We start from the raw sequence: 26,305 nt of genomic DNA on the forward strand, positions 1-26,305 counted from the left end.
TAAAATTTGCGTTATGGTGGAGCTAATAAAGTAATTGTTATAGTTAACATTATAGTTAGCATTATAATGTGAACTGCCCTTAAAGGCCACCTATTTCATGTGTATTTGCAGCCTGGTCTCACTGTTAATACGTAGTATTTACACGTAACTTTAAAAAACAAAAACATATTTTTTGTACGTTTAAATAGATGCTAAAACGTACAATGTAGACGTATTTACAACATTTAAACGTAGCATTATTACGTTTTGACAGCTGAAAAACGTAAAACTTTTACGTATCTTTCATTCCATAAAGATTGCTGTATAATTTCCTTTAACCATTTTAGCGATATGTTACCACCTTAACCCAAACCTTACCCTAAACCCAAACCTTACCCTAAACCCAAACTCTTTTTATACAAAATGTTTAAATACGTAATGTATTCTTTTTATATTATGCAACGTAACGGACAGATATGTTTAGGAACTTATTAGTAACAATATAGCATTCAAAAGATATTTTAAGGTACTACAGTCCTACGCAAAACAGTTTATTTAAAATCATTTAACGTTACTGTTTCAAAAATCATAAGAGACAGACAATTAAGTGTAATCACAACAACTTATTTATTGCAAATATTAAAATCAGTACCAAAAGTAGTTAAAATGACGATGTGCTGCAGCCAAGGTCCTCTCTGGAGTATATGAAGTAAAGTAAAGAGAAGTATTAAAGTTATTAATCGAAGAGTTTGATCAGCGTTGATCCGGCTTCCCTCTGTCACGGCGCGCTTTTTCATTTCAAACGTACACCAGCGGAAATGAAAATGACGCAAATATGTCACGTGGCAATCAAAGAGCCAATGAGCTTTTGATATCACTGACGTAAAGCAATGTGTCGTAAAGCTTCTTGAGGCGGGATGTTTGAATTCACATTAACAAACGCGCGATCTGACGTTACGGTTGCTGATGAGAACTCGGATAAAGATCGCTGGATAAAGGGCTGAATTTGGATCTGTTCCTCGCAATCGTATGAAATTTAAAGATGTCGATTACAGCAAATGAATAAAAGTAACATCTTTTGTGAATTTATGTTGTATTTTGATGTAATTATTGCTTAGTAGTAAGACAGCAGGAGAAATCGCGTTTTTGTGTGTCATGGCAAACAAACTAATTATAAATGCAGAAATGCTATTCATTTTAAAGTTTTAAAATGTTAAATATTCTGAAATTCTCTGAATATCATAATAATTTCATTAGGTAAATGGGTAAACTGTCTTAATAAGTCAGAAAATATGACTGAAAACATGTCATTGTTATGAGTAAAAAACGCCAATGCCCGCGATTTTAATATTTATGAATAGGAATAACTTACGTACAAACTTGTACGTTTGTGAAGCTGTAAATACGTAAATAATTTACTTATTAGTCCTGTCAAAACGTCGAGATTGTACGTTTCAGTGTGTTTGAAACGTAAGTAAATGTACGTCTTGTACAACCACACTGAAACGTAAAAATACACACGTATTCTCATGAGATCACGTTGGTATTTGGTATAATACAATGTGTTTGCGTGGTTTATGGTTCAAAAACACATTATTTTCCACATAGCATATTTTTGTAGCTCCAGATTTCACTCACTTCCTGAAACGCACAGATTTTGTACAAAACTCACTGATTTGAAAAGCTCTGTGTCCCTGATTGGCCAGCTAATCTGTACGTTGTGATTGGCCTGAGTACCTCTGACATCAGCCAGAAATGTGACGCTCCTAACCATGTTTGAAAAATTCGCTCACAATGCAATGCTAACAGGAGTTAACTTACAGGCTGTGAGTCAAAGCGGGATGCACATCACCAATCCCAGGAAGTAAACTGTTGCCTACCATCCGTGTGTTTGTTGTAGTCCAAGAAAAGAGATTTACGGAAATGTAAAAACCTGAATCGGACAATATGTGCCCTTTAAAAGTTAATATCAGCAGGGCTTTTCAATGCTCAACGTGATTTTGCCAAGTGAGAGATGACCTTAGGGCAACATACTGTGTTGACCCAAAGACAAAATTTTTGTAAATAAAACCTAAACCACAACCCTAACCATAACTGAACCCTAAAATCAGAAATGATAATGGTCTAGACGCAGCTAATCCTGGTTGTAAGCTTAAACTTAATGTTGCCTTGAGGACATCAACCACTTGGCAAAATCACAAGAGCCACATCTGAAGGGATTAAATAGTGAAGCAGAGATTGCATTTTCGTCTTTACAGGTAAGACGTACCTGTATGTTGAAACATTTATTTTCATTTAGTCCGAACAAACACCGTAGACATATGACTTGTTCAAATGAAATTTGATCGGATAAATTACTTTTAGGATGTACTTCGAACTATCATGTGGATGTGTAATGACAGATCCGCTCTGATGCAATGATCACAGACATCAGATTCACCCGCAAGGAGTAGCGGGGCGAACTCTTTCTGTTTATAGTTTTTGGCATGGGGAGCCAAAACTACGGAAATACACCCATTATACACCCATTGTACACCCAATACGCCCATTGTCAATTTCTACTGGAATCAATAATGAGTCAAGCCTTCAAGGCACTTCAAGCCATCTTTATTTGTGTGTTGCCGCCTATGTAGTTTTCCAAATTATGGGTTTGATTTCAGTTAAGATGATCCCACAGATGTAGACAGTGAGGTGGAGCTGATGTCTCAGTACTCTAAGTATATTTTCCCTATCCTTAACTCTTACCTTTCCACTGTTAAACTTTAACACTATTATTTCTTATTGAAAAAACACAAGAAGCTTTTGCTCCAGACTCTCATGAACCTGTTCAGGACTCGTTGCCTGAGACAATGGATAACAGTTTATAATGTTGTAAGTAAGTTTCTTGCACAGACCAATCTTTTCGCTTTATAACTTAAGACTTTAATATATATCGTAGGATATATTTTGTGTTGCGTACCGCTTTTATGACTCTCAAGTCCTGTGGACTTGCATTTTGAAACACCAAGGACCTAACCCTGTATCACAAAATTATGTACCTATAGTCACGTAAATTTGTGAGTCTTTTCCGTAACACTGACACGTTTTTCCGCCTTTTTGCGTGAACATGTCACGTATTGGTTACTCAACTGTTCTGTCCTATTTTCAAACTATTGACGCTTCGGTTTAGGGTTAGATTTGGTGTTTGCATTAGGAAGTGAATTAGACTTGGGTTTGGGTAAGGATGTCATTTTATGTAAATCTAACCCTAAACCGAAGCGACAATGGTAAGAAAATAGGAGAAAACAGTTGAGTAACTGGGGGGAAACGTGTCAGTGTCATAGAAAATGTACGTGACTATAGGTACGTAATTTTGTGATACTGGATTGAAGGACCACTGTTTCAGCTAAATATTTCTACTTTTCTACTAAAGAGAAAGATCATGGATGGCCTGATGATGAGTAAATTAACAGCAAAATGAAATGTTTGTGTTTATGACAAAAGATAAAATACTCCTTCATTTGTACTTTAGGCCTTTCTGAATGAAAGTATCTGCTAAATGAATAAATGTAAATGTAGCTATAAAGTGCTGATCTACCAATGGTCATGTACTAAAACAGAGTCGACTTGGTTTATGCATCCACATAAATGAAATCCCAGATATGGGATGTCAAAACACAGGAAGTAGTCTGTGTCCGTGTGCCATTTATCTTGTTATATGAAAGAAACCATCAGAACAGAAATAGACTATAAATGGCCGAGCATGTCGCTCTTTCTCTCTCGTCTATATTTCAATAAGAGCTCAGTAAAGTTACTCTCCCACCTATTTACGGACAATCATTGCCCCTGATGATATCATTGTTACCTCGACTTTGTGCTACTCAGCTTCCATAAGAGAAAAAGAGAAACAGAGACATGGGAAGAGAAAGAGAGAATGTTGTGGTGGCCAAAATGATAGTTCTCACTATTGGACATGCCTGCATGTGTCCTGACATGCTTAGATGTGGACATCTCACTTAAAAATGTAACTTGCTTTAAAGGAATGACAGACTCATTTAGAGGCTGTTTACACCTGGTAAAGATGCGTTTTGGGTCGATCGGGTCACAAGTGGACGACGCTAAAGACAGGTGTACACAGGGATTAAAACGTTTTTAGGTCGTCCACTTTCGACCACATTCATACATTGATAAAACTGAAACGTCTCTCCTACTCTTTCATTTTTGTTTCGTTTTGTGAGGGTGTGAAAGTTGCGTGATCTCCTCTCATCAACTGCTCTGAAATATCAAAAAGCTCTTACATATACATGTACAGATTCAGAATGTTGTGTAGCATGACTAACAACACAAGCAGTGGACTCTGACATAATATAAGTTTGAGTCAATTTAAACCCGTCATCGTGTTTAAAAGAAACAGATGGGACTCGCCTACCCCTTATGAAAATTAAACATGTTTTTTGTGTGTTGATTACTATTGCCAAAACTATGGTTATTTTGTGGTTACCATGGTTTTACTACTGTAACCATTTTTTTTACTGTAGTAAAAGACAGTACTCAGGTATCCACCCCCTCAGGTATCAGGACAGAAGTGGTCTAAAGTGGACAAAAGAGATGGATTAAAACTAGGGCCGGGACTTTAACGCGTTAATTAAGATTAATTAATTACACAAAAAATAATGCGTTAAAATCACACTTATTTTTGCACCGCGGAACATTTCTCATTGGATGAGTCATGACTTTAGACAACAACAAACCACAGTGAACTTGAACGAAGAAGCTGATGAGATCGCTTTGGCTGGCCCCGTGGACGGGATTTTTTTTAATAAAAAAGAACGGATGGAAGCGTCGATAAGAGCATGGTTGTGTGTAAGCTATGCAACAAGGAATTCACATATCACCGCAGCACATCGAGCCTCAAGTATCATCTCAATGCAAAACATATAGCAGCTAGCGTGGACGTTAGCCCGACTCCGAGTACAACGACTTGTTTGAACAAAAATAATCAATATTTTGTTGATAAACTTATGTATTCAGTCATTATTCATGGTATACTAAAAATCCATGTGAAAAAATAACTTCTCAATGTTCTCAGGTCAAATATTTATATGTGATTAAAATGTGATTAATTTCGATTAATTAATTACATAGCCTCTAATTAATTAGATTAATTTTTTTAATCGAGTCCCGGCCCTAATTTAAACACCAGGTGTAAACGTGAATGTGTCTCTCTCATCCACTTGTGATCCGATTGACAAAAACGCATCTTAATATCACGTATAAACAGCCTTTTATTCATACCTTACCTACTTTTTACTGATTATGTGACCACAGGATTGCCATGCAATAAAACTGTAAGTTAGACAATAACAATAGGCAACCCTGCCAAATATGTGTAGACACTCAAAATATTTTTTAGGTAAACTATCCGATTTTGGTTGAATATAGTAGCTTAAAGACTCATATAGAGTATATCAGTCTTTCAACTACTATACTCAACTAAAATATCTGAAACAATCCTTTCTCAACATTTCACGCGCACATCTCCCTAGAGTGTTCACACACCACATTTCCATTTTACATACATGCCGTAAGCCGTTTACACAGCTGGGCTTTTAACTAAGGTGACTCAGAGACAAAATGTCCCATGCCCCGGGGTCCAAAAAAATCATAGATCCACCCACTTACTCTACACTGCTTGAAAACATCTCTGTTATCAATAGACCTAACAAAGTGCAGACACACTGACACTCCACTGACACGACGATGGACGGGAACGTTATTTAAAAATGTCTAAGGCGTGCATACCTCAGACACAGCTGGCGCTATAAAACTCTAAAAGCTACCCGAGTACAAAGCACTCGCCTCCTGTGTTACTGCAAACAGTTTTGGTGAGTCATACCTGTACCTAAAATACAATTTCATTGGCCACGTGAAAAAGATTCATAGCGGGACACCCGCGTTTCTGTCGTAAATTGTGCCTTGGGGCTTATGAAACATTTGTAGGAACAGAAAGGGTCTAGCCGTGCCAAACAAAGCTCCTTTAGAGCCCGGTCTTTAACAGACCTCCCCACTGCGCTTTCAAGACGTATCTGTGTAATCAGACCCACAACTGTTGTCATAATATTTTAGAAAGGCCGAATGCCACCCAGATTCATTCAGAAAGAGAATGAACGAACATTATGGAAACAACATTGCTTTCTTGTGCACTTCTGTATCCAGTCTTTGGATTATATTCGGTTTATCGAGAGGTAGCTTCTTCATCTGATCGCATTTTAAAGGCCCTGTAGATGAGCGCTGCCAACTGTATCTCACAAACACTGTTTGTGGTGTTCAGCACTTGATTTGAAGAACAAGGAATCAATTTAAATTTAACTTGATTTGTCAATTTCTAATTGAATTTAGGAAACAATTTTAGTCAAGAAATAAGCACTGTACTAGAGATCTTAACGGGTCCACTTAGATCCAAAAACCGAGGTCCAAATGAGCGGGTATGATATTCTAAAAGTTTTGTATGTGCCTCGACATGGGTCGGGTATAATAATAGGTCTTCGGTAATTAAAATGAGTGCGACCCTAAATATCTGTGCATCGTGTGTGCATCAAGTCCATTTCCAGCCCCAAGAGTGCTTGCGACATTGTGTGGCTGGCGGTAGGTTCATTTTCTTTGAGAAAGACCTGTCAATCAATTATATGCACATTTAAGAGGTTAACTCGGTGTCGGCGTCAGAAAACAAATGAAAACAAATGAAGCAGCGGGCCAAATTGGATGCGAGGCCAATAGTTTCTTTCTGTCTGATTGGTGGTACTGCAGACTGCACACCATTTGGCACCGTTTAGATTCGGGTTAAAAAAATTGGTTCAGACTCGGGTCTAATTTTCTTAGGTTTGTCTCGGGTCGGGTCTTTCTAAAAAAAAGATTTATGCATGTAGGGTTTGGGTAAAAAGTGATTCGGGTAATTTCAGGTCTGGTACATTTCTTTGGACCCAAGAAGACCTTTACAATACTATCTTATAGTCAAGGCTCTTAAAGGGATAGTTCACCCAAACATGAAAACTCTGTCATAATTTACTCACTGTCGTGTTGTTTTAGACTTGTATGAATTTCTTTTTTCTAATGAACACAAAAGAAGATATTTTAATAAATGATGATAAGCACACAGCTGATGGAAACCAATGACTTGTAGGAAAACCAAAAACTATGAAAGTATTGTGATAAATAATGATGATATCATTTTATTAAAATATATTTTATTAAAATATGGTATGCACAGAGTTGACAGTTTCCATTGAATTCCATAGGATTTGTTTTTCAGTCAATGGTCTCCATCAGCTGTGTGCTTATCATTTATCAAAATATCTTTGTGTTCATTGGAAAAAAGAAATTCATACAAGTCTAAAACAACATGACGGTAAGTAAATTATGAAAAAAAAAATCATTTTTGGGTGAACTATCCTTTTAAAAGGGTTTTCCCAATGATGCCATAGAAGAACAATTTTTTGTTCCTCAAAGAACCATTCAGTCAAAGGTTACTTCTCACGTTAATTTGTTCATTCATAATCATGACTGGAAAGCAAGGCAGACGTTTTATATTTCAGACACAGTCATTGATACCTCTTAATCTCCATGTGCAACACAAATCACATCTGTTCACGATTCTGGTCCTCGCATGTGATTCTTACCAAAATGGCACCGGATGAATCATTTAATTTTGCCGAAAGATTCAATTAAGGTTGATAAAATCACGAGTTTCGACTATTCAGCTCACAAAGCTTCTATTCTCATGACACAGATAATCTTATATAAGGGCTTATAAATGAGATTTATCCAATCAGCATATTTTCCTGTCCTTAAGGGAAAAAAATCATTGAAATATTTCTATTTGCAAGCTACACACAACTACTACAAATTTTTTTACGAAAACTTTAACCTTCATAAAACCTTTTGTAAAAAAACACCATTTAAATTTTGTTGGAATTTGCGGAAAATCGTTTTTTTTTTTTCAGTAAACATTCGATCTTTAGACCTCACTGGAATCGCATATGGTTCCCGTGTGAATTCGTCTGTGTTCCCTCTTGCTCATGTGAAACATCTTTGTTATGATTGACTGTCAGGTTTATGGATCACAGGTTCAGCTCTTGTATCATATGGCATCCATGCCTTTTTTCTGGTCCTAATTCAGTGTAACAGCTGTGTGACTGCCATTGTGCGAACGAAGTGAATATGTACATATCTGCACATTCCTTCTGTAAAACGCCAAAGAGGAAAGTCTCTCTTGACGTTGTGTTTAATATAAAAGGTGTGCTGTGGCAGTTGAATGGAGCAGGCTTTGGCAGGTTGTTTGATTTAAAACTGATGTCTCTACTGAGGAAGAAGGAAAGCTAACCAGAAAGAAAGCGAGGCCCTTGGTTTTTGCAAGACTGTGGTTGAATCTGTCCAAAATAGGCACAATACAGGATAATTACACATTTCAGAATAAGAAACGCTGTCACTTCCTTCACGGCAGTCAAACACACACCAAACAAAAAACACACATTATAGTCTTTTCAGAATTAATGATAGGGGTTTAAATTCATTTCATGTATACCTTATTATTAAGCAACAGTATTTTTTAAGGTCAGATCGAAACTGTAATCAAATTAATCTTTATTTAAGAGTCCGTGCATAGACTTGTGGCAATGTTTTGTTGTCTTTATGCCTGCATTGAGAATATACAACATTCCCATAATTAACATAAATCTAGGGCTATAATCACCATAAACATTAAGGTGGTCTTTACCCATCTAACTTTCAAAAAATGATTTAAATCAATTACTACTTTACACTTTGTCACGCCTGTGTCGAATTTCTGGTTACATCCTTTCACAAAACAATTACAGATTAGTTAGAGCATCAAGTTAAAGGTGCAGTGTGTAATTTTTAGAAGGATCTCTTGACAGAAATGCAAAATAATATACAAAACTATATTATCAGGGGTGTATAAAGGCCTTTCATAATGAACCGTTATGTGGTTATTGCCTTAGAATGAGACATTTTTATCTACATACACAGAGGGTCCCCTTACGTGGAAGTCGCCATTTTGTGCCACCACGTTTCTACAGAAGCCAATAATGGACAAACTTTAAGTTGTCTCCATGGATGATATGTTTTTCCGGTGGTGGCTACCGTAGCTTCTCTATGCGTTTCAAAAGCAAGGGGTGAGCGGTGGACTGAGCCGTTGGTTGCTATTCGCAACCTCACCACTAGAAGCTGCTAAAATTTACACACTGCACCTTTAAAGGGATAGTTCACCTAAAAATTTTAATTCATCTTTTACTCACCCTTATGTTCTTCTTGTTTAAGTTTCTGTATTCTGTTAAATGCAAAAGAAGATTTTTGATAAATGATGGTAAGCACACAGTTCACATTGACTTCCATGGTATTTGTTTATCCTATGAAAACCAATGGGTACCGTATGCTTAATCCAAATATCTTCTTTTGCATTTAACAGAATAAATAAACTTAAACAAGAACAACATGAGGGTGAGTAAAAGATGACAGAATTTTCATTTTTGGGTGAACAATCCCTTTAACAGTGTTAAGGTTATTATGGGTTTAATTCATACATATGGATCAAATGTATACCTTGAATGCTCTGTAAGTCACTTTGCTTCTGCCAAATGCATAAATGTAAATACTTTAATTACCAAGCAAATACTGGAGTGAGTGTATAAACACTTTCTTATCGACCATCTTATCTAACATGGTTTTTGTACCTTAAAGAATTGAGAGCATAACTGAACTCTACTACATCCAACCACAGTCCCATTTTACCAATAAACAGTGACACACATCACACCCTTAACAACTTAACTGCCCTTATCGCGGTGTAAATCATACATTATAAGGCAATGTTGTGCTTACAAGCAGTTGATGATGTTTTAATGAGGAAATGAACAGACTCTTTGATAAGACAGGTGCCAGGTGCTTATGCAACATTCAGCCAAGTTAGCCAGTGACAAAGATTATAGTTTAGATGGGTGGGGAAAGGGTTCGAGGTGGAGGAAAGGTGGATGACACAGCTGCTTAAATGGGGTCAGCATAAACGCTCATACAGGTTATGTTCTTCCATTCAGTTGGCTGATGTACAAATGCATTTTAAGCAACCAAGAGTGTTGCGTTTTAAGTTAATAAAATATGCTTTATAATAACTTGATGATTTTTATCATTCATATAGAGTACAAACTGGTTACTACCATGCAAAATGATGTGCAGGGCACACTTCCCTGCTTCGCGTGCACAGCCCTAGTTTCCCTTGCGTAGTTGAGCAAGGAGACGTACTTTGCACTTCAGCTGTCACAGTCAGCTGATATCATTACTGAGGAGGAAAAGACAGAAGATAAAGAGACTGAGCTCCCAGACAGTCAACCCTGAACACCTGAACATTAGAGGAGGACGCAGCTGGCCCTGAGACAGCAGACGCTTGGGAATGTGACAGCACTTATTATCATTGGACAAAAACACATAATATAGGTTTGCGTTCACCAGCATTCGAAGCTTGATATCACTCCAGGATTACGGCTTGGGCACATAAGTGACCTACCTACTGTAATGAAATCAACCAAACAATGGGTAGAGAACTATGCATGCCCAAGAAAACAAATAAAATATGTAGGACTCTCAGAGAGAGAAAAATCTCCATTCTTTGGCCTGTTATTATTCACTCAACCCTGTTATTTTTGTGTCAGATCTTTCATGTCAATGCCATAACATGAAAAGACAAGATGTGCAATCTGACTACTGTATGTTAGTTCACCACCAAAGAAAGAACCAAAGAAATATACGCTTCACTAACTATAATAAAACCATTGTTCATGTTCCCAGGGGGCTGTGCCACAACAAAGACATGGCATCCCAACACTGTCAGTGCGCGTGCATTCTTACCTAGATTTACAAAACTCATAACCATGTCCGCGTCGTTTAGGAAGTTGCTGTCCTGCAGGGTGGCGATCGGCGGTCCCTGAGTGGTGAACACGGGCTTGTAGGGGTACGAAAAGCCCTCCTCGTCTCCCTCAGTGGACATGGCATTATACAGATCCAGCATGAACATCGGCGCGGCGTTGTGCTTGCCGTGGAGGTGCGGCCGCGGCCGGTGCGGTAACCCGAGGATTGACAAGATCTCGCGCTGCATCTCCCGGCGCTCCTGGCTCTTTAAGCGCCGGTGAATGAAACTCGAGTGCACCTCGTTGTCCAGAGTAAAGTTTGTAAAAACCGTGTCAGCCAGCACGCAATATCCCCATACGAGCAACAGGACGAAGCCGCTTAAATCCAATAACGAAACCATAACTTTTCTTTTCTAAGCGTTCAGAAAAATAAACGAGCCAATCCAAATAGGTACTGCACTGATTGGAAATATAATAGTCGGCGTTGGTTATTTTGTTACCTCATTTCGGCCACAAATCAAACTGGCTCTCTTTAAAAGAGACGCTTTTATAACACGGATCTGTTTTTAATCAACCCTATGCGTTTCTAGAGAGTTTTCCAAGAGCTCGCAACCTGCAGAGACGCACGGAGCCTGATGCGTGTTTCAAGTACAGATCGCAAACTTGAGGAGGCGCTCCGCGCAGGGAGGAGCAAACCGGAGACTCGTAAACTCCGCTAACAAACTGAGTGGGACGTATGAGAAAGTAAGGACTGACATCTCGCCGGGTTATCTCTGTCGATGCTTGTCTCTGAACTGTAATGACGGGTGGAGGCTTTCCTGCGCGCTTCGCGGATGCGCGTATTCAGAAATGCACCTGCGGCAATGGCGCGTTGCTCTGACGCGCGACTCTTTGTGTATGAACGATATCGCAACATGTCAGGGAGAGTGAATTATACTGTTGTTATAAGCTGTAGTGATGGAGATCTTACCTGAGGGTACAGATCACAATCACAAACTCTTGAAGGGAACATGACTTACACAGGCCTATGTCTCTGTGACAGTTTGATGTTATACTACAGATGTAAACGTATCCTGTAACACAGACTTGACTTGGTTCACAAGGTTGATGATCTTGCTAACCGAGGTGAAAAAGAAGTACACTTCCATTGTGTACAGTGTACTTACTATAAAGTGCTCTATTTTCGCGCATTAATTTTGTACGTAATATACTAATCTTATCATCTAAGTCTTTGCTAGTTTTGAGACACTATGAATATGAACTAAAATGTGCTTGAAATGAATTTAAAAATGTATGCATAATGTTGGTTTAAATGAATATAGAAAATTTCCATGTATCAACTATACGATGGGCTAAAACAACCCAGCATTTTTTTTTCTTTTTCAAGTTATACATTTCTTGTAAATACCTCGGATAAACTTACAGAAAGATCACTGGGGTCTTTTCTCGGGAGAGTTAGCCAAAAGTCTCCAGTTGCTCTAATGGTTTAGTTTACGTTTGAAAGAAACAAAAGAGCGACTGCACAGATATCCGTTTGTGATTTTTCCTATGGGTATGCAAATAAATTGCCAGATGTTTGGACTCAGATGGTGGACAGCTGTTGTGCGAGGCCAATCCCACCTGCCCCTTACGGCTCAGCACCTCTTAAACACTTCAGTTTAATATAGCGCTTCTGAAGCTTACCTGAGCTCTTTATTTGGTCACCCTGCCACATCTAACCTCCGGACACTTTGTACAATTAATAGGCATATAGGGCATTTCCACAGCACACGTATATATTATTTCCGTAAACAGTTTTGCCTGGAGCGCAGGTGTCAGGTATACTCATTAAACTGGATTCAGCACCGGGGGAACAGCACAGCGGTCCCAGATGTGAGCCATGCGGCAGCCCCTGAGCTCCAGCTGCATTTGGTTTTGGGAAGATGGATGGAGAGGAAACCGCTTTTCGCTTTGTGCCCCTTATTACGTTCATTTCTCATTTAGGAATGTCCTCGCCCCTTTGATTTGCAGGGACAATAAACTCTGGTTAATCCATCCGGTCCGCAGCGTGTTGGCTTGATCTGAATATCCGTTTATGACTCGATCAGTGTTAAAAGCCTGTTTGTAGACTGTAGCATGTAAACAGTGCTTTCCGGTTCCTCAGATAGAATCAGTGAATGGCTGCGTGTGTTTACATTGAGGCGAGTCACAAAGAAGAGACATGGTTTCAGTTAAAATTGTCCTCTTTCCCTAGATGCAGGAGCCAGGGCCCCCGGTCCCCCTTTCGGCCCAACAGAGGGCTGTCATTCTGGGAAAGGACAATAGGAACAGACCCCCCTTTGTTCCAGCTCCGGTGGCCCTTTTCACCGGCACAGTAAACAGCGGGCACAGGCTGATTTGCCGCCCTGGATAGCCACACTGAGGAGCTTTTGACCTGGGGAAGTTAAGCAGAACAGGACCCTGAGACTCTCTTTAGACCGCAATCTCTCTCTCTAACCCTCACTCTGCCTCTTGAAAACAAACTTTTATTAGTAGGGAATGTACACAAAAGCCTGCGATTACACAAAGAGATGGGAACAGCAAAAAAAATGCAGGTGTTTATGCATGGGTCTAAAAAGGCACAAATGCCAAATCAGCCACAATACAATATTTAAAAGAACAGTACAATACAAAAATATGTATTTGCATGAAACAGAAAAAAATTATAGCAAAATAAACAACACTTTTCCATAAAATAAATAGGGGTGGTGACTTTAACTGCCAACCTAAAAAATCGACAAAGCACACTCTCAGAAAAAAAGTACAAAAGTTGTCACTGGGACTGTACCCTTTTAAAAAGGTACACCTTTGTACCCAAAGAGGGCATATTAGTACTTCAAATATACATATTGGTAGTTCTAAGATATATATTTGGTCCTAAATGGTACATATTAGGACCTTTTAATGCCCCAGTGACAGCTTTTGTACCTTTTTCTTGACAGTGCGGTATGTAAGGTACCAGTGCACCTTTTAAAAGGTGTACTATTTAAACAGTTACAGCCCCAGTGATAGTTTTTGACCTTCGTGTACACTCAAAAAAATTGGTACTAAATAGCACTAAAAGCTCGTAATAATAGGGGAACCATTTTTAGTGCTATATAGCACCTATGAAGAACCATCCAGGGGTGATATAGCACCACTATAGCACCAGATATGGTCCATATAGCACAATATGCTTCCACACAGGCACTACATAGGTGCTATATGGCACTTAAAATAGTTCCCATACGATTACCAGCCAGTTGACCACTTTTAGGGGGCGTGCACACCAAAGCTTTTACGCCCGTGGCCGGCGCATGTTTTCAGTTGATTCCAATGGAAACTCTGCGTTTTTCCACGGTCGGCGCTGAGCGTCGAGAGTTGAAAGAGATTTAACTTTGGGTGAAAAGCTATGTTCGTCAATGTCAGTTCTCACACAGCCGTCCAATCACAGGGCGGAACAAGTATCACAACAGCCAACCGGCTCACAGCTCAAGTATCACAGCTAAAAAGCGCTCTGCTGAATAACAGCTGGTATTTGGTGTCCTCCAGGCGTTTTCAGCCACGTTTTAGCACCGTTTGTTTTTAGATTGTACCATTTTTTAACAGTGCAATATGTATTAAATTAAAATAGTCAATACACATGAAATTTTCATTCAAATTTTATTTTTGGGTTGATTTTTTTTCTTTAACCACTTTCCTAATGTTAAGCTGTCCATTGGGTCCACCTTTACTTATTTTTTAACCCTGGAATTTTTCTTTAAGTAATATCTTGAGCAAAACTAGAGAGAAGATAAACACACATGTGAAAGCATGCCATGCTTTTGTAGGAGTTTGCTGACTCTTGCATAAGCCGCAAATGTAACAATGCTGGGGAATGTAGCCAAAATCACACTCGAGTCAGAAATGACAATAATGAAGACTAATCATTGTTTATACACTATAGAGAGGTCATATTGCATCATGCCCTTAAAGCAGTAGAGCCATGGAGTGTTGTAGTATGAATGATGCAAATGTAAGTACCCAAGTAAAAGTCTTGGTTAATCTTTAGTGTTTTATTACACTGGTATTTCTGTTACTGCATGATACATAATGTGACCCTGTCTTAGAAATCCAGACTACTATCTAAAGATCCAGTCACAAAGAAATAATTGCATTTTCAGACTGAATTAAATGTCATGAGATAAAAATGCAATTCTCTAAAGCTGCATTAGCCTATAGATTATTTTTTTGGGATAAAGACACAAAATTCCCCACATACGTATCTGTCATTACAAGTAACGTGCATTACATAATAATATTACTTTTCTGAAGTAACGAGTAAAGTAACGCATTACTTTACAAATGTACACATTAATATTTGAGTTACTTTAATGCAAGTTACTTTTCAGTTTAATAAATTCAATTTAAAAAATAAAATAATGTACTGAATTAAACTGAACATATTAATGTAGAATTACTCTGTGCGCCTAAGCGGGAACAGTTTGAGTCAGAAACGGAGATGGCAGGCCAGAGCTTGACATTTTTGCGATCATAAAAAACACCTCCAAGGACTGAAAGAGATCAAGCCTCAGCCAAGTAAGAAAAAGTAAAGCAAAAGTATAACTTTAAAGTAACGTAAGCATTACTTTCAATGAAAAGTAACTCAATTACTGTAGTTACTTTTTTTGGGAGTAACTTAATATTGTAATGCATTCCTTTTAAAAGTAACTTGGTGTTCCAATTGTACCCAGATTTCAAAAACTTTTTTAGTTTTGAAATAGAGCAGGGAAATTTGGGTTTATGTCGTTCATCATTGCATGTGTATGCAGAGCCATACATACACTACAGGGATATTTACAAGATATTGGGTTTATTTTTGGGTTTGGCGTTGTATTGACATGATTTGAATGTATATTCATCTCAATTTCAAATACAGTGCTTAACAAATGTACAAGACCTGTATATTTGTCTGTATAAGACCATCCAGCATCATGAACGCTTTTATGTGAACTTTTTCCTTTTTTAGAGAGTTTTGGCCAGGACAATGTCCAATTGAATTTGAGATTGTATACACAAATTTATATTCAACTTCTCTCAGAAGTCAGAAATTAATCAAGTGTCACATTCAACCATTAAAATGTATTTTTCTATTAAGGACTACAAGTACAGTAAATACCTGCAACTATGCATCTCAATTAAATACAAAATAATTAAGTGCTTTACTATTTTTTCTGGCATTCTTGTAAATCAGCAATTTCGAACATTTATGGAGAACAGTAATTATATCTTAGCATTAGAATTCTGTGACAAAAGAGCTCAAACATTCTACTGGATTAAGCATTACAGAGATATAAAAATTATTTTGGTAACCACCAATACTGTTAGTTTAGTGCAGCTGTGGCACAATCCTTACATTGGGTGGTGGTTTAAAACATTTGTTAAGCATTGTATGTGTGTACATTAGTAAGACCTAACTTACCACTATAACTTTACAGCCAAAAACTATATTTTAATGATGAAAACTTTAATAAAGTAGTTATGTATCATTATTAAAGCATCTTTCATTACCCTTTTAATGTTTTTAAAGCATAATGACATTACAACTCCAGTCAATTTTATGTTTTATCCACAGCTATGTCCCAAAAGATATAGCAATTTTTTATATGTTATTTAGAACGTAAAAAGAGAAAGTTGGATGTACTTAAAAAAAAAAAACTAAGTGAATCTAACTTTTTACAGTGTACCTCCACACTGTTAGACTTAACTGTAATTTCTACAGTTACTTACCACAAAATGCCCAGTAAAATACCATCTTTTTTTCCAGTTCATTACTGTAATATGCATTGCATTATAGGTATCAACATTTAATTTACAGTAATTTACTGTATGTTTTGAATTTACGATAGACTGCTGTAAAACAACAGCAGTAGTGCTACTGTAGTTGAATAAAACAGTGTTATAAAAGCATATAAAATGGAAAAATAAAATATATCTATGAAATAGATTTTATTTGTTATCCTTTTAGCAGTGAAGCAAATTTCAAAATGTGAATTGTTTTTCAGCAGTGTAAATAATTTATTGAGAATTGTAGATAGAAACAAGAAAGAGATTATGGATAAATGCTTGACCGTCAGATTTGACCTCAAGACTTCAAACAGTGACGCCAAGATTTCGCTCCTCGAAGTGTTGGGAGAGTGACAGAAGAGGCTACGTGGGGAGGTAGCGAGTTACTATTCGGGGTTCTATTCGCTCCTTGCACATATCAGCTTGACGTCATATCCGCAACGGGTAAATACGGCTCACCCTTTTCCGGTTTGGCGAAATATGGCGGCTTAAACAGCGGAAAATGAGTCTTAAAAAAGATAGTTTTTTTCCAGAGGCAACAGAAAAAATATCATGAACATTGTTGTGTTCCCACATGCACGTCATCGTTTAAATTCAACGGCGTTTTAAGCTACCACGGATTTCCTAGCGATGTTGAACTCAGAAAGCGGTGGCTGATGAATATTGAAATGGTCTATAGCGAGTTAAGGTCTTTTGCCTTTGTAGGGCAGAACAGAGGCTTGAACAGCTTGAGCAGTTTTTGGAAGTTGAGCACATACAAAGCGATAAAGAAGGTCAAAATGTAACATGACCATGTTAAGCACAACACACAATTTGAACTCGAACCTTTTGGAACTGCTGAAGTCGGACCTCTGACACAAATTACAAGTGCAACCCTACATTTACACAATGAGGTTTTTCGTGCTTCTTCATAAATCTGAAACAGAAAGCCTGTACAGCGACTTCACTTGTGGCTCTGTCTTTGCTCGACACTAATGCCAATCACATATTAACACAATGCGAAGTTAGGCACGTACAAGTACAGGACACAACGATAGACATTTTCCGCAAAACAGAAAGCAGTACTACATTACAACACGCATATTCTGTCAGACCGGGATTGTTTATTAGCTCAGCAAGCTAACGTAAGCCATAAAGTCTGAGAGATACAAGTTAGACTTAAGTTACCTTCATATCCGTGGATGTATGAAGCAGCATACATTTTAAAGCCCTTCTCTAATTTGCTGGTAGGTGATTTGGAGGAGGACTTGCAAAGGCGATTTACGTCCGTTATCGATAGTTTCGGCAACTCTTGCTAACATCTAGGCTGAATCCCAAACCGCCCACCTCCATAACTTGCAGTACGCAAAGTAGCGCTTTTTACATACTATATAGTTTGGAAGTAGGCGGTTTGGGATTCAGCCTAGTGTAGAACAGCACCATGTTTAGACCGGAAAAGACCGAGCCGCATTTCCGGTAAGGAAGTAGTTACGTGCAAAGAGCCCATTCCCCTTCGAGGCAATACATTTTTTAAAACTAGGTTACAGTAAGGGTATATTTTACTGTAAAATGGAACTGCGGTAAGGGCATCATACTTTAAAAAACATGTACAGTTATGGTACTGTAATGGGGCAGTTACAGTAACTCAGTTACCGCATATATACAATAAAAAGTCTAACAGTGCATCTTCTATAAACCATATAATTTCACTGATATCTTTCACTGTCTCTTAAGCCTTAGCAGGTTGAAGTATGCTGCTGAAATCCAAAGATGTGCTAACTTCAATTGGAAACAACTGACACGTACATTTACGTTCACACCCTTGCACTGCCTTACACTTAAAACCCTTCAAAAGCTTCTCTCTCCTTTTTCCTTTTCAACTCGCTCTGTTTGACTCTGGCACCAAGCGCTAGAGACATGGGTCAGAGTAATATTTATTTCGCATGTTGTCTGGTTCAAGGCGGGGGGCGGCCTTTTGAAGGCAGCGGGGTGGGAAACAGTGGGGCGGCCCTGTGAAGGATACAGTAAAACTCATTCAGGGTAAGCTGACCCTCAAATGAAGCAGTGAAGAGGGTTGAATGGGCCATAGAGGAAAGGTGGGGGTTCCTCCACCCGTTATGTTCTGTCTGGATTTTTGGGACGCCCTGGGTGTGAGCGCCACGGCGGGCTGTTAAAGTGCTGGAGGTCAGGTGGGACCGAAACGATAGAGAGGCTGATATCGTGAGAGGCCACACGAGACACAGCTGTGAAAGAGGGGAAACGAGAAAAAAGGAAAAGCTGCTTTACATCTATGTCCTTTGGGTTTCACATGAATAAATACGGTTGTATTACCGCAGTTGTGTTTTACATTTTGTGCAATTAGACAATAGTTTAAAAAGCTTAGAGGGTATATTATTGCATTAGATATGCATTAACATCTTACTGATTTTATATCTCATGTTGTTATGCGCTGATACCTTCAACACACTGTAAAAAAAATTCTGTAGAAAATACAGTATTACTGCCAATTACTGTAGATTTAAATGTATGTTATTTACTGGCAACATGTTGTTCAAAGTTAAATGAACATTAAACATTAACAAGTCTTTGTCTTTACAGAGTAAAACTAAAATAACAACATCATACAAAGCATTCTGGGAAACAAAATCTGAAGCAGAAAACTGAAAAGGTTGATGATGATTTCTGGTTCCCAGAATGCTTTGCATGAGGCTGTTATTGTATAGTTTTATGCTGTAAAGATAAAGATTTGATAATTTTTTAAACAAAATATTTAAACAAACTCTTGGCAGTAAATAACATCAATTTAAATCTACAGTAAGTTACTGGCAACCAGCTGCAAGTAACACTGTAATTTCTACTGAATTTTTTTACAGTTAATGATTTGGACTTTGTATACTTGTTTACAAGAATGAACTCTAAACTGCTTGTGCCTTTCTGGCCAACTTTAAAACTTTGTCTTACTGTACTTTATATATATATATTTATATGTTGAATCTTTATCGGGAAGTTTCCTGAACAGGGTTTAGATTAATCCAGGAGTAGGCTTTTGGACATTTAAAAAGTTTATACAAGTAGTTTATACAAACATTCCTTACAAAAAACAATACTGGTACTCCTAAGTATTCAGGACCCATCTGGATATACATACATAGAAGATGCATACTGTTATACATTCTGTAGTGAAGATAAAGTAAGAACAGGATTGAATACTGTAAAAAAAATCCAACTTATGTTTTGTTGGAGAAAATCTGTTTTTTAATTCATTTAACTAATTTAAAAAGACAATTTAAGATATATAAACACCAAAGTAAATGAACTTAACAGTTTAAGTTCAGTCCACATAAGCACTAAGTTAAATTAACTTAAATATATAAGTACATTGTAAAAATACTTTGCTGCCTTAAACATTTTTGTTATATCAACTTAGATTTACAAGTTATGTCAACAGAGATGAGTTGTCACAACTTATAAAATATAGTTGAGAAAAGTCAACTTAATTTTTTAAGTTATAACAATTCACCTGTAGTTATAACAACTTATCTCTAGTCAAGATAAATAATAGTAAGTTGAAATGACTTGTAAATCCGAGTTGATTCAACAAAAATTTTAAGGCAGCAAAGTATTTTTTACAGCGTGGACCAAGCTTATGTCCATCTTTTAACAGACTTATTAAGGAAAGTTGGTTTAACTCAAAACAATAGGTTTCGTGGACTTTTATATTTTTATAACTTTGGCAAATCTTCAACAAAAGTTGAATAAACTCAAAAATAAGTTAACTTTACCCCGCTTTCCGAACGTAGCCCCAGACTTGCGTAGCTAATTTTCGCACTAATGAAAAAGCACTCCCACATTCTTTATCTCATCGTTTTGTGAGGTTACGCAGACCTGTCCATTACTGCCAGGGCCAATCAGTCACTTCCTCCTTAGGGATGCTTCTCTGGGTCCCATTAACAGGCTGGGGGCAAGCAATGTTTGGCAAAGGGCAGATGTGAAAGAGTTGAAGCAGTGGTGGGGTGTGTGCCAAATGAGAAGGGGAGAGGGGAGAGAGAGGTAGAACTCTGTTTTTTATTTGTGGGGATTAGACTGACAGATCTGTATTTGGTTTCGAAGGGGCCTCTGGCTTCGGCTAATCCTCATCACCTGCAGAACGGTACCCCTCCCCTTAAGGTCTCAAACTCCCTCTTAAATGGCCTAATAACCCTACCCTTTGCCCCGACAACGAAAACACTCATCCTGAGACACTACACATGACTACAACCTCAAACTGGAGTATAAAAAAGAGAGAGAAAAAGAGTTTCCCTCTTTGTAACCTTTCACAATCCATTAGATCTGGCCGTGAGGTGTTGCTATGTTGGTTTTGGAGAGATAGCAATTATCTGCAGATTAAACTCAAGTGTTACGGAAACTGCTTGTCAATGTCACTCATGAAAAGAGGAGAAGATGGCCAGATGCCTACTGAGGAGCCATATGGAGGTTTTCATGTCAGGTTAGGGGCAAGGAACTCTGTCTCATTACATTTACATTACATGTAAGACGCTTTTATCCAGAGCTTAAGAAACAATAAAGCGATTTGTCATACTGTATGGAGGCAATAATACAGGAAGTGCTTATACAAAGTTATTAGTTTTCACAATTCCAAAACAATGTCTACTGTATCTCACTTTTTTGCATATTGTCAACAGGATCTAATCCTATCAGATTAACATGAAATTGTGGCACTTTAGATTTTGTAGATTTTGAAAGATTACCACGTTGCCTAAAATAGCAGAAGCTGATACACTTTTATTTTAGGAAATAAAAATTACATCATTAAGTCTCATATCTTCCCCATCTGCATTATTTTTTTCTGAATTTTTTTTTTTTTTTTTGAAGAATATACTGACCACTCTTTTCTTATTTTGGAGAGTTTTCATTTGCAGGCGATTCCTTTAAATTAAGTGATTGGTTCCAAAATGAGATAACAACCTTTTTACATTTTTTTTTTTTAAATCGAGTATTTGATTGTGTTGGTTCATTTTAATTTAAGCCTTCATAACTAAAAAATACAACTAGTATAATAAAACACATTAAAAGCATGATAACAATAATAAACATGTTTTAACAAAAAATGGAAACATTTGGAAACAAACTCTTCAAATATTTACATTAGAAGTGTTTGGTTTAAAGGACTTTTGACTCATTTAGGCTGTTTACACCTGGCATAAGATGCGTTTTGGTTGAACAAATAACAATGGATTCTAAATACTAGTTTAAACAGGGTGTAAAATGTTCTGAGCTCGTCCACTTCTGACCACATTCAGAGAAAACGCTTTTTGCTTTTGTGGTGTAGACGCTATGGTTGAAGTTGTTCGAACAGCCACAAAAGCCTACTCTTCGTCTATTGATCTAATGTGTGATGTAACGAGCACAATGTTTTTACATCGGTCATGACTTCTAGCACAAACCCACAGTGTTCAGCGTGGCGGTCTATAGGCTATAGTCATTAATAAAACTCAAGTATCTGCTTTCTGTCACTTTCATTTTTGTTTCTTTTTGCGAGCAAGTGAAAGTGCAAGCTTTTTTCATAAATTGCTCTGAAAAATCTGAAAAAGCCCTCACATGTACAAAACGATGTGCAGCATGTTCACTAACAACACATGCAACTCTAACATAATATTAATGCACGTCAATTTAAACCTGTCGATTTCCCGCACATACTTTAACGACTCGCCCATAGACCATCTCCTGGAAGTAAAGCCCAATTTATAGTCGTGTGTCAGGTAAAAAAAAACTGCGTCATAGGTATTTCCGTTTGCGACGGTGAAAACAAGGGCCAAGTTCAGGAGTGATTTAACTCAAACTGCTGTTTCTTTTTCATTTGTGGGTTAACTTGCCAAGCTGCTTCTTCATTGACGGTCGCAGTGCTACTGTGGTTACACCTACCAGCGGTCTGCGCGTGTGTTTGCATGACGATGCAGACGATGACGCAAAAATATAAATGAAAACCGACGCAGAACCGACGCAGAACCTACACCGTCACGGCTATGCCGTAGAGCCTACGCACAACTATAACGAGCCCTTAATCAGTAGCGGTCCAAAGTGGATTGATGGATTAAAACACCAGGGGCCTGAAACTTTGTGTATACTTAAACTGTGGGTATGCATATAAGGCAGATTTTGTGTACGCACAAAAGTTTTCAGATTTATAAAACCATGGGCGCTGGAAAGCAAAAACATGTGGGTGGGTCCAAAACATTTACTTGAGTAGATGCCATATTCTGGTTTTGCTTTTATAGCCTAAAAACTTTTTTACCTTGTTCTGTCGCAGCCCATAGTGCAGCAGGCGAAAGTAGTACAATTTTCACAAAACACAAAATGGAGTTTAATTTATATGGGGGCAGTTTCCCGGACAGGGATTAGACTAGTCCTAGACTAAAATAAATGGAAGAGATGTCCGAACTCACAACAACTTGCACTGACATATCTTAAAATACATCAGTGCCCTTTGTTTTGCCTCAAAATGCCCACAAGTAATGTTTTTAGTAAGGCATGTTTGGCAAAACTAGTTATATTTCCTAATTAAACTAAGGCCTAGTCCTGGTTTAAGCTAATTCCTGTCCGGGAAACCACCCCATGGACTCTAAATGAGGCAAGTGAAATGGATTTGAGAAAACAGCAGTGGGGAAGTCAAGGGTGTAGCAAAAATGTAATGAATTTAATGTGAAAGTGCAAGCTTATAGTCCGGAAAATACGGTATGCAACATTTATACATCAGGCCCCAGGTGTAAACTGACATGTCTCTCTCTTGTCAACTTGTAAACCTTGTAATAAGATGCGTTAGTCTATGGACAATCTTGGTCCTGGAGGGCCAATGTCCTGCAGAGTTTAGCTCTAACCTTAATCAAACACACCCACATTTCATTTCCAAGTAATCCTGAAGACTTAGATTACATTTATTTTACAGTAGGTGTGTTTAATTAGGGTTAGAACTAAACTCAGGACAGTGGCCCTCCAGGACCAGGATTGTCCACTCCTGTGATAGACTAACGCATCTTATTACCAGGTGTAAACAGGGCCTTTCTTCCTCTGAAACATTTGTGAGAGTGTGATACTTACTAGAGGGCGGATGTTGGAGGCCTTTGCCGGTTTCTGGTCTGTGTGGTGTGGTCAGGCGTGCCGTGCTGGAATTTCAGGGGCTATGGTATAGTTTAACTGCAGGGTTCTTCGGGGAACTGATGTCTGAATAAACTTCAAAAGAGACGCAGCTGTAGCAGTAAAGGGCAGTTAAACTACAGCTTTATTGTTTTTTCTGTATGTGTCACTTTATGAATGGCAACAATATTAATAATTAAATTTTTTAAATTCTTTAAATTTTTTTAAATTATTTAAATTCAGTACACAATTTAAATGACTAATAAAATAAAAAATAAATCCTCTTTAACAATTGTCAAAACAGGCTATTGTATAGGAGACTTTTTATTATGTAGAGTCACTTCTTTATATTTTTCTAAAATTTTAAAATATTAGCCTAAACTCAGCAAAGCTTAAAACAGGTGTCATCCATTTCATAATCTTTTTAAAATAAACTTTTAAACTTTTATCATCGAAAGTAAGAAGTTGGTGCAATAATTATTCGTTATACAAAAAATAAGTTAATTTTAAACATTTTGCAGTTTCAAGATTGTGGTAAACATTTCAGACCCTAAACTTTAGAACAGCATGGTAATAAAGTATATTAATTTATTGTTCCTTAATCTAATAGTGGATTATTTACGAATGTATAATGATAATTGTGTGACATGTTTTTTTAAAAATAATAAATATACTAATTTTGGATAATGATTTATGATCAGGCATTGTTCCGCCTACCGCAGCTTCACTGACTGACACGCGTCAAATACATTTCGCGCGCGTGTTCGTGAATCTGTCGTCACTCCTAACGCATTTATCTTACACACGTTTAAACCTTCTTTTCAACCATATTCAGTTTCACCTTAGATTGTATCCTACCTCAATTCACATAACTACAACTGTTATTGAATGGCTCATCAGTTCGCTGAGGTGGATAAGTTGAGAGACATGCTGCGCGTGAGCGGGGAAACCACTGACGACCACCTGACGAACATCAGCAGGTGAAAGAGCAGAAAACTGCATTACCTCCATGTTTATCTGTTTAAAGGGGTCTCATTGAATATCACCTCTCCCTCATGCACAGACAGGATGTTTTGACGCGAATTGAGAGAGTCATTCAGACTTTAGTCACGAGTGTGTCTAAAGGCGACGCACCTGTGCTAAATCTGATAAATAGATCCAGCTGGGACAATGTCAGGTGAGTGCAATAACATTGTTTAATAAAACTGTCCATATGTCCCCCCTCCCCTTGAAAAATACTAGCATTTACTATAAATATACTATAAAGTTACAGTACAAAATATAGGAGGGTGTGAGGCTATTCATTTATTATAGTAAATTGTAGTATACTAGTAATTATACTATAGTATGGACATTTGTAGAATAAACCACAGTAGTAAATTGATAAACTGTGCTATACTTTAACATTTACTATACGAAGGTTCAAAAACATTAAAGTACTGTATTTAGGAATTTTACCATAGTGTACAGTATTTTTTTCAAAAATTATTTGTATTCTATTTACTATAGTAAACTGTAGTGTACTAGTAAACTGAAGTATAGTATAGTATGCTGTATTATTGTAACTATATCATAACATTATTACTATAGTGTACTGTATATATTATGGTACTTAAAATAGTAAGTTCTAAAAGTCTACAGTAGGCCTATCTAGGAATTTAACTACAGTTTACTATAGTATAGAATTTTCCATGTGGTAAACATGTATATTAACGGTATTTCATGCATTCTGACATATTAACACACTGTTTAAAGAGCATGGTAAGGAGTGCCACATTTCCGGCTGATGTCAGAGGTATTCAGGCCAATCACAACGTACAGATTAGCTGGCCAATCAGTGACACAGCGCTTTTCAAATCGATGAGTTTTGTACAAAATCCATGCATTTTAGGAAGAAGCTTGTTGTCATCTGTGCAAGTTCCCAAACTCCCTTTTAGCAGTGAAAAACATCCACAGGTTGAGAATTAAGAACACCATACCAGTGTTTTCCAGGCTTGCGGTTTGTGGCGCACATTGAAAGTGTGTTGTCTTTCACTGCAGACTTTGTAAAAGCTCATGTGTAGAGCAAAGAAAACACTCTGGTCCAATCTACATCAAACCTCTCTAAGGCTTAAGGCACATTTCGACAGGGCCCCTCTAAGGCAGAGGCTTGGCTTTTGTCTTATTGCTGTAATAAATGTATCTCTAGTGCAGGTAATATGACATAGTGGTTTTGATAAAAAACCTCATTTAGCTGAATCATTTTTTCCCTACAAGAACAAAATAATTAGAAAAGCTTTCTGAGCCTGGGTGCATTTCCCAGTGCAACATTTGGTTATGATTATATTTAGATTTCTTCAATGAGACATCAAGACGTTTTTCTTAAAACATTTCACTTGTACACCCAGACATAAAAAAAACTCCTGAAATCTTAATTTCTTTATATTTCAGGGCATGTTATGACTTAACTGCCAAAAACAATTGTCAATATATCTTAGTAGAAGAGAAAATTGTAGTAA

At 37.5% G+C, this 26,305-nt stretch overlaps 2 protein-coding genes across 4 annotated transcripts in view; one reads left to right on the top strand and one right to left on the bottom strand.

Annotated features, from left to right (window-relative positions):
• The window catches only part of bmp7b (bone morphogenetic protein 7b), a 68,744-nt gene extending 57,062 nt beyond the window's left edge, over nucleotides 1-11,682 (bottom strand). Inside the window, exon 1 of the mRNA XM_055188853.2 lies at nucleotides 10,876-11,682. Within this exon, the coding sequence (XP_055044828.1) occupies nucleotides 10,876-11,275 (400 nt within the window). The 5' untranslated portion in view covers nucleotides 11,276-11,682. The remainder of the gene's footprint in view (nucleotides 1-10,875) is intronic.
• A 12,834-nt stretch (nucleotides 11,683-24,516) lies between these two features.
• The window catches only part of spo11 (SPO11 initiator of meiotic double stranded breaks), a 35,220-nt gene continuing 33,431 nt past the window's right edge, over nucleotides 24,517-26,305 (top strand). The window contains exons 1-2 of one of the 3 annotated variants that reach the window (XM_055188302.2): nucleotides 24,517-24,787; nucleotides 24,871-24,984. In XM_055188302.2, the coding sequence (XP_055044277.2) occupies nucleotides 24,696-24,787; nucleotides 24,871-24,984 (206 nt within the window). In that variant the 5' untranslated portion in view covers nucleotides 24,517-24,695. The remainder of the gene's footprint in view (nucleotides 24,788-24,870; nucleotides 24,985-26,305) is intronic. The other 2 variants (XM_055188300.2, XM_055188301.2) reach the window with 2 other exon arrangements.

This window comes from Misgurnus anguillicaudatus, chromosome 13 (assembly GCF_027580225.2).
Source record: "Misgurnus anguillicaudatus chromosome 13, ASM2758022v2, whole genome shotgun sequence".
NCBI lineage: Eukaryota > Metazoa > Chordata > Actinopteri > Cypriniformes > Cobitidae > Misgurnus > Misgurnus anguillicaudatus.